Source organism: Pinus tabuliformis, chromosome Q, assembly GCF_031772625.1.
Source record: "Pinus tabuliformis cultivar Carrire ecotype Pingquan chromosome Q, CPIR1, whole genome shotgun sequence".
Lineage (NCBI taxonomy): Eukaryota > Viridiplantae > Streptophyta > Pinopsida > Pinales > Pinaceae > Pinus > Pinus tabuliformis.
The window spans coordinates 1262123291-1262132659 of record NC_142296.1 but is presented as its reverse complement, the minus strand read 5'-3'; the positions used below and the strand labels follow the sequence as shown (position 1 = coordinate 1262132659).

The 9369-nt window shown below is 42.7% G+C and overlaps 1 protein-coding gene across 1 annotated transcript; it reads left to right on the top strand.

Annotated features, from left to right (window-relative positions):
• The first annotated feature begins 7949 nt into the window (after nt 1–7949).
• Nucleotides 7950–9117, top strand: LOC149224394 (uncharacterized). The gene has a single exon (XM_089383552.1). It carries the CDS (start codon nt 8257–8259, stop codon nt 8866–8868), a length of 612 nt encoding a protein of 203 aa, XP_089239678.1. The 5' UTR covers nt 7950–8256; the 3' UTR covers nt 8869–9117.
• The last annotated feature ends 252 nt before the right edge of the window (nt 9118–9369 follow it).

Below are 9369 nucleotides of genomic sequence, written 5' to 3'. Positions count from 1 at the left end.
ATGGTGGTTGTGGACCAACTGTCGAAGTATGCTCATTTCTGCGCCCTACCCCACCCGTTTACACCAACTTTGGTTGCTCAATCTTTCATGGATCGGATCTTCAAATTGCATGGCATGCCCACTTCTATTGTGTCCGACCGCGACCCGATCTTCACCAGTAATTTTTGGCAGGAACTCTTCAGAATACAAGGCACTCAACTCAAAGTCAGTACTTCATATCATCCGCAAACAGATGGTCAAACCGAAGCCGTCAACAAATGTCTAGAAACCTACCTTAGGTGTTTCACTTCAGAAAAGCAACACCTTTGGGTACAATGGTTACCTCTGGCTGAATGGTGGTATAACACCAACTATCATGCCACCACCAAAATGACTCCCTATGAAGCAGTATATGGTCAACTTCCGCCTTCCCCTACTTCTTATCTCAAGGGGTGCTCCAAAGTACAAGCAGTGGATCAACTCCTACAACACCGCGCAACCATGCTCGCCCATCTTAGAGAGAATCTTCATCAAGCTCAGAACCACATGAAGCAACAGGTCGACCAGCATCGCTCAGAGCGCCAATTTCAAGAAGGGGATCAGGTCTTTTTGCGGCTGCAACCATATAAGCAAACATCACTCAAAGACAAGGGTTGTCAAAAGCTCTCTCCAAAATTCTACGGACCATACCAAGTACTTCAGCGCATTGGAGAAGTGGCTTACAAGTTGGCTTTGCCACCTACGGCAAAAATCCATCCAGTTTTCCATGTATCGTGCCTCAAGAAAGTGATTGGGAACAATTGCCGAGTTCAAACCAGTCTACCTGAATTGGATGAAGAAGGGTCAATTTGGCTTCAACCCGAACAGGTTCTAGACACACGAGACAAGCACCTGCGCGGCCGCATGATTAAGGAAGTCCTCGTCAAATGGAAAGACACCTCTCCGGAAGATGCAACTTGGGAACCAACCACTATTCTTCAGCAGTTTCCGCAGCTTCATCCTTGAGGACAAGGCTAGTCTTAAGGGGGAGGGCATGTTAGGGTCCCACCCTAACCCCCTTATTTATGTCATGGGATCACGTCATAGTCAAGAGTCAATAAAGCCCATATTAATATTTGTAAGTGGTTAACCCGCAATTAATGACGGGACCACAGTTAGTTGCAAATGGGCCGTAGTATTAGATAGATGGTATTAATAAAACCCACGGTATTGGCCCGTGGTATTGCATGTATGAGTCATATATAAAGGATAGAGACTCCCTGCGAGGAGCATTGTGTCTTATTTTTGTAGTCGAGCTCTGCTCTATTGGAGGTTGCCCCCTCGAAGAGGCAAGTGAACATTACTCTCTGAATAATAAAATCATTGCTATTCTGTGTTCTGGGTATCTTTTCTTCGCATATTCTGTATTTGGGTATCATTTTGCAGGTTAAGAGCATAACAAATTTTTCATTGATCGCATGCTTGGTTTCAAGTGTGATGGGATCAGTGTGGTTCTTGGACAGTGGTGCGTCTTTTCACACGACGGGAGATAGAGATTTGTTCTATGATCTGGAGGACAAAGATCTTGGAGTGCACATTGAGATGGGCGATGATGGTAGATACAGTGCGACCGGTATTGATACCATTTCCTTTGAGAGGGGGTCTGGTAAACCCTTCGTATTGAAGGAAGTCATGCATGTTCCAGGATTGACGAAGAATCTCATCTCAGTGGCGATGTTAGAAGACAAGGGGTATGATGTTTTTTTCAGCGAGGGAAAGGCTTTCCTGCGCAGCAAGACAACTGGTGAGACCCGGAAGATAGGGGTTTGAGTGAGGAACCTTTATCAGTTGCATGTAGATGGATGCGCAACAATGGCAAGCAAGGCAAAAGGATTGGTGAGCTGGGATGATGGCGAGTTGTGGCACAGGAGATTGGGTCACCTTCACCATGGAGCCTTGAAGATACTGCAGAAGATCACTACAGGGCTTCCTAAAGGCACACTTGCGCAGTCAGATCAGTGCAAGGGGTGTACTTTGGGGAAGTTTGTGAAAGCCACCTTTCACGAGAAGGATAGTCGCGCCACGACGATCCTTGAGAGAATTCACACAGACATGTGTGAACCTTTCTCAGTTGCTTCGACAGCAAAACACAGGTATTATGTGATTTTTGTTGATGATTTCTCTCGTAAGTGCTAGATCTTCGCAGAAGAAGAGCGAGACATATTCAAAGTTCTGTGAATTCAAAGCACTGGTCGAGAAGGAGTCGGGGAAGAAGGTGAAGGCTCTTAGGAGCGATAATGGTGGTGAATACATCTCGGACGAGTTCAAGGATTTCTGCAAGGCAAAAGGGATTCGTAGAGAGCTCATAGCTCCCCATAACCCACAACAGAACGGGGTAGCTGAGCGGAAGAACAGAACGATCGTGGGTGCTGCATGGGCAATGTTGCATGATCAGGGCCTACCCCTTCATTTGTGGGCGGAAGCATGCAATACAACAGTTTATGTGCAGAACCGTTGTCCTCATAGGATACTTGGCATGAGTACACCCGAGGAGGCTTATTCTGGTAAGAAACTTGATCTTTCTCATGCTAACGTTTACATGCATGTGACTAAGGATGCCAGGAAGAAGTTGGAGCCGACCGTAGAGGTTGGGATATTTGTGGGGTACACTGATACGCCCCACAACTATCGTGTGTATTTGCCAGACAATGGTAAAACTGTTGTGCGACGGGATATAAAATTTCAGGAGGAGAAAGCCATGAAGTGTTCGCTTGAGAGGGAGCTACACTTGCATGCAGATGAGGAGCTATTAGTTCCTAAGGATGAGCTTCAGGACGTGGATCAGCCACAGGACGAGGTTCATGGAGTGGAAGAGACCACTCATGCAGTGCCAACCATCAGAGGGCGAAAGCGCTTGACAAAAGCTTAGCGACTGGCTCAAGATGCAGAGAAAGTTGTAGGACCACCTACAGCCCAACGCAGGCAGAGACAGTCACCTGATCAGTACACTGGATAAATGGCTCTTATGAGCAAGTGTGTTGTGACTGAGCCATCCTCTTTCGAGGAAGCTGTGGAGGATCCCACATGGGTAGACGCCATGGTGGAAGAGTATGATTCTATTGTCAGAAACAGTGCAAGGGAGATTGTTCCTAGACCGGAAGGGAAATCAGTGGTGGGTTCGAGATGGATCTACAAAGTTAAGCAGGCAGCTGACAGGAGTGTGGAGAAGTACAAGGCAAGATTTGTTGCCCGAGGCTTTTCACAGATTGAGGGGATTGATTATGAGGAGACCTTTGCACCTGTCGCAAGGTATTCTTCCATACGGACGATTCTTTCTCTCTCAGCGCAGATGGGATGGCACATTCATCAGATGGATGTGAAGACTCCGTTCCTCAACAGAGTCATTGAGGAGGAGGTGTACATTGAGCAACCCGAAGGCTTTGAGGTCTTCAGCAGCGAGTCACATGTGTGCAGGCTCAAGAGAGCGCTGTATGGGTTGAAGCAAGCACCACGTGCTTGGTACACACAGATAGACAGCTATTTTACAAGACTTGGATTCTCCAAGAGCGAGGCGGATCCTAACCTATACCAGATTGTGGTGGAGGGTAAGTTGCTTATCATTGTACTGTATGTTGATGATTTGATTCTAACGGGTGATGAGTTGTTGATATTGTCATGCAAGAAGGATCTTGCTACAGAGTTTGAGATGAAGGACTTGGGCCTCCTTCACTATTTCCTAGGATTGGAAATATGGCAGCGTAGTGGTGGACTGTTTGTTTCTCAGGGCAAGTATGCTCGGGAGATACTGGAGAAGTTCAACATGCATGGCTGCAAGCCTGTTGATACTCCTCTTCCTGGAGGTTGGAGGAAGGAGGATGCCACTTTGGGAGAAGAAGTGGATGCCACTGTTTATCGACAGTTGGTGGGGTCGCTGATGTATTTGGTCAATACACGACCCGATATATGCTATGCGGTTAACCAGCTTTCACAAGCTATGATTAAGCCTGCCAAGCTCTTCTGGAAGGCGGGCAAGCATGTATTGCGCTACTTGAGAGGCACATCGGGATATGGTTTGTGGTACAGAAAGGAGGATGAGGTGAAGCTATGTGGCTTCACGGATGCAGATTGGGCAGGGAGCCCAATGGACAGAAAGAGCACATCAGGAGGGGTCTTCAGTATCGGATCGACAAAAGTTTCTTGGTACAGCAGGAAGTAGAGATCCGTGGCACTCAGTTCAGCGGAGGCCGAGTATATGGTAGCAAGTTTGGCTGCATGCGAGGCTATATGGATGAGGAAGATCCTGGTTGGTTTGTTCGGTTCTCATTTGGATCCTACTGTGATTTACTGTGATAACCAGAGTTGCATTAAACTCTCGGCTAATCCTGTATGTCATGATAGATCTAAACATATTGACATCAGGTACCATCATATCAGAGATTGTGTGCAGCGGAGGATCATGTTGCTTTCATACATTCTAACAGAGGATCAGGATGCTGATATTCTGACGAAGGCTCTCACCAGGAGCAAATTCGAGTACCACCGAGGCAGGATAGGGGTTGCTGATAATCCATATCTTGTCGAGAGGGAGTGTTGAGATTGCAACAAGATGATGGAGCTTAGTGAAAAGAGTCGCCTTCACTAAGTGGGCCCGCAGGCTATTTTTGGTGCAAGTCTATTTTTAGACTATGTCTATTTTTAGACATATGGATCATGTCTATGGATTGCAGGTTGCTGTTTATTGATGATTGGTCAAGTTGGGAAAAATAGATGGACTTCTATTTTTGATCAAAGTGTGAGTGATCAAAGTCTATTTTTAGACTGGCTGTCAAAAATAGAAAAGTCAAATATTATTGTCTCATAATAATATTTGGACTATAAACTTGATCTTATTCTCTTGGAGCACTTCAGTTTGAGCTACAGAGGTGGCACATGCAGCTGTCAGAAGGAAATACGCTTTTCTTATGAGTCAGTTGAGTTGTTGCATGCATGACTTCAGTTAGAACTCAATCATTTGAGTTTGGTGGAGTTGATTGTGGAGTTGATGGAGTTGTGTTCAGTTTGACTTAGTTAAACTAGTTGTAATTAGTCTAACTGCAAATAGACTAATGATGAGTTGTTAAACTAATTATTAACTCATGATGCAACTAATGAATACATCAGTTAACTCAGTTGCATGTCAGTGCATGTTCAGTTCAACAGGGACAGGTGGTAGAGAATCAAATTGCTATCAGTTGTGACTATAGTTGTGCTACAGATCTTGCACAATCAAGGGATTGAGTATGCCAATGAGTTTGCTCACGTATTTTCCCAGTATTGTAGCCTTTGCTCACGTCCAACAAAGTGTGAGTGATTATTTTGAGGTGAAATACGAGTTTGGTAAGCCATTCTCATCAGTTCTTGAGCAGGTATTGAGCAGTGTAGGCAGGCAAGCAGTGGAATAGATTTGGAGATCAGATCTGAGCTGTATTGTGTGTAACAGGTGGAGCTGGTACTGGATTGCTTGTGATAAGCATTGTACTTTGTAATGTTACATGTTCTCAATCATTAATATATAGATAGTTGGGGTTTTTAGCGAGATGCTTTCCCCGGGTTACATACTGTGTTAATGTGTGAATGCTCTTGATGTTTTATTGTTATTGATGCTGCTATATTGATGATCAACGTAGAGGAGCTTATGTATTGTGTATGTATTCTGCAATAGTACATGATGAGGATAATCTCTGTTGAATATGTGTTAAATTATTCAAAATTTCTACACATTCATCCACTTTCACCTTTTGACTTTTACAAAAGTCAAACTAGAAACTCTGAAAAATTACATAGTGAAAATTTTAATTAAAATCTCATAAAATTGAAAAAGCATAGTGCCAAATTTGAGGCAATTTTTAGGTGCCTTCCTAATGTTAAAATTGAAGTATTAAAGAATGGTAAACTAGCCTTGCCTGCCTAGTTTCTAGATAATCTTGAATTTTTGAAAATGACCCATGGGAAGGCCTCCAAAAACTCATTCTCCCAAGGTGTCTCCAGAAGAGTTGTGCCAAGTTTGAGGCCATTTTTAGGTGCCATCCTAAAGTCAAAATTGAAATCTGAAAGAACGGTAAACTAGCCTTATCTGTCTAGTTTCCAGAACATATTGAATTTTTGAAAATGACCCAGGGGAAGGACTCCAAAAACTCATTCTCCCAAAGTGTCTCCAGAAGCGTCGCGCCAGAACCAGAAGGATCGCACTTCTTCCAAAATGAAACAAAACCCTCGATTTTCACAAATTTTTCTCCTGCACAATGATGACTAAGAGATGATTGAAATTTTAAGAGCGCAAATGACTTAAAAACAACTCATCTAACCCTTTTAAACTTAAATTTGGAACCTTGACACTTTATGACCTTTGAAATTTGAAAATTGGTAACTTTATGGCTTTCTTGAGACATTGAATCTTTTTTGGAGCTCTCAACTACAACATTTGAAAATTTGAAGTACTTATTACATATCAAAAGATAAAATTACATATCAAAATTTTTGAAGAAACTTGCTTGTTACCACTCCTCCTTTGCTGGATTTTATGCATGAAATGAGAGTTTTAGTGACCTTGAAACCCTAAAGACCTAATGGAGACACTTAACTGAATGAAATCATGATGTTGATGATTGACATGATGATGATAGTCTCTTAATGATGATACACTTAGCTGAGTGATGAGAGTGACCGCATGTGAAATTCTTGAGAGAGTGGAAATAACCCTAGACACACTAACCAATGACCAAATTTTATTCTGAAAACCTAGTGACATGATAAAATTTGACTTTGAGACTCTTAACATAACTTGGTAAAAGCATATTTGATCACTGGTGATAGGCATAATTGACTGACACTAACACGTAGATCCTAGCATAGGCGACATGCTGCCATCTATTGGTAGTCTCAGATATCTTCACGAAATCTCCAGTTGCGTTACCTATTCCTTCCAAAATATCAAATTCCCGAAAGTCTTTCAGCAAAGAGAAAAGGCAAACACACACTATTGCCGCTAGAAATTGATCTTTCTTTGGGTTGTAACATTCTTCCCAGAACCAAATGAAGAGCCCAACGTTGTTCATGAAATACAACCCATTCTTGAAGGCCCACTTCCGATTTGTTAGATATGCAAAGATAACTGTGAAGAAACCTTTTGTTGATAGTTGAAGCTTTACGAGACCCTTCAGATTCCATTTTGTCTAGATCCATTGCACAACCTCTTGCTCCTTCGGCTAGATACCCATAAACTTATAGATCAAGGCGTGGTCCTTCATGATCTACCTTGACTTTTCCAACCAGTGATTCAAAATCACAAACTTGGAGTTTTGGGTTGCTTTTGGAAGGCAACACCCTTTTGATTTCGCTTGCCATTGGGCTTCCAACACCGAGGTCTCCTCCGCTTCCTTACCTCTTGACATAGAGCCTGAACTTCCACTCACTGCCTTTGAAGGACTGTTCAAAATGTTGCGATGGGAGGATGGACCCCCCACCTCAAGGGGCCGCTCTTGGGGCCACTAAGCCTCTGAAGCATTAGGGAGCTTCCACGATCATGCAAACGAGCATTGGTGTCACCAAATCTTGCAAACTTTAGGGATTTGAACACGACACTAAACACTCACAAAGCTCTCCGAATAATACCATTATTTTATAATTCACTTTATTAAATAATAATAAGTTAAAATAAAATTACCATTTAGTTAATTTATTATTATTACTTTTTAAAATGTTGACAATATGAAATATATAATAAAGTAAGTTTTTCATCCAGCCACCATTTTAATCTATATGATTATACTAATTTTATATTATTTAAAATAAAATACAATTATGTTTTTTTTTTTAAAGATAATATGATGCTAATTCTATTATAATAATTTCTTTCCAATAAATGAATGCCCCAAAATTACTGAATCTAGGTATTCCCCCAATTAAAAAAAAAATAAATCAAACACTTCCAACAACTATTCAAACACTTCCAATATTTTTTTGAATTCTTTTCAAAACTGCGTTCCGGACGACTCTGTGGCGTGGGTGAACCCCTTTTACATTGCACATGTTGTAGATGGAACCAGGAAGAAAACGATAATTCTCCTAGGAAGCACGACGCAGTCGATTGGCCCGGAAGGGGTTGCTTTTTTGGTAATCTTTACACTTTCGAATCGATGCACCCGTCATCATCGATTAAATGCTCTTTGTTCTTCACAAAATTGCGTCAGATGCAAACTGCCCCATATATTTATGACTGATTTTGGTTGAGCAAACGAGCGAATTGAAGAAATTGAGGAAATGGGCATTGGCAGAGAAATCGAAATTGGTGACAGAACCTTAATTATTCACGACCATGAGAACCTACCTGATTCCTTAGCGGGCTGCTGGACGTGGGATTGCTCTCTGGTTCTGGCTCAATGGCTACTTATGCCTTCATGGCCGGCCGACTCCTTCACGGGCAAGATGGTCGTAGAACTGGGCGCTGGCACCGGCATCCCGGGCCTCACTGCCGCTGCCCTGGGCGCCTCCGTTGTTTTGACAGACATCCCGGAGCTCCTCCCCGGCCTCCAGAGGAACGTGGACGAAAATGGCCTTCAGCAACGAGCCACGGTGAAGTCCTTGATGTGGGGGGATGATTGCTCGCCTCTTTCACCGCCAGTGGACTTCGTTTTCATGTCTGATCTGCTCTACGATGTCAAAGCCATGCCCGCCCTCTGTAAAACTCTGAACCATCTCGCTGATGGCCGAACCCAGATTCTGCTGGCTTACGAGCTTCGTTACGGGACCACTGAATGCTTCAAGGCTCTTCTCGAGGAGGGCTTCAGGTGGACCAAGGTCCCACAGGAGGAGCTTCATCCTCAATGGCAGAGCAAGGATATTGGCATTTTCAGAGTCTTCAAGCAAAATTGAGGGCTTTTATGCGTCTGAATTAACAGGAGATCGCGGTTATCGCCTTTTCTTTTTTCTTTTTACTCTTTCAAAATCGGGACTGGTTTTAGTTTGAATTCTTGAAATCTTGATAATTGCAGCTAGGTAAACACAGCAGCAGAGTCAGGGTTCTTTTCTTGTGTATAAAATGGCGTTTGAGTAGTGATCGTATTGAAGATGTAAGAAATTGCAGAATCATGTTTATTATAATTTTTGTGCTGTGTTTCGTAAGTTTTGTCACGTTGTTTTCTTTGGAATTGTTTCAAGCCTGAACATTTAGTTATTCAGACCCCCTCCCTCGTTATTTAGAAGCGATTACTTTTAAGGATGCATTGTTCGAACCAGTAGTTGTTTTAACCAGTATACATTCATCTAAATCCAGGAACAATGAATTTTCCTTATCTTTACTTATAGCATGTGTCCATCTCAATCTAAGGTATCCCATGAACCACTGAGAAGGAAAAAATACTCTTTAATATAAAG

Excerpts from the sequence above, each read along its gene's own strand:
- LOC149224394 (XM_089383552.1), top strand. The coding sequence starts at position 8,257 with ATGGGCATTGGCAGAGAAATCGAAATTGGTGACAGAACCTTAATTATT.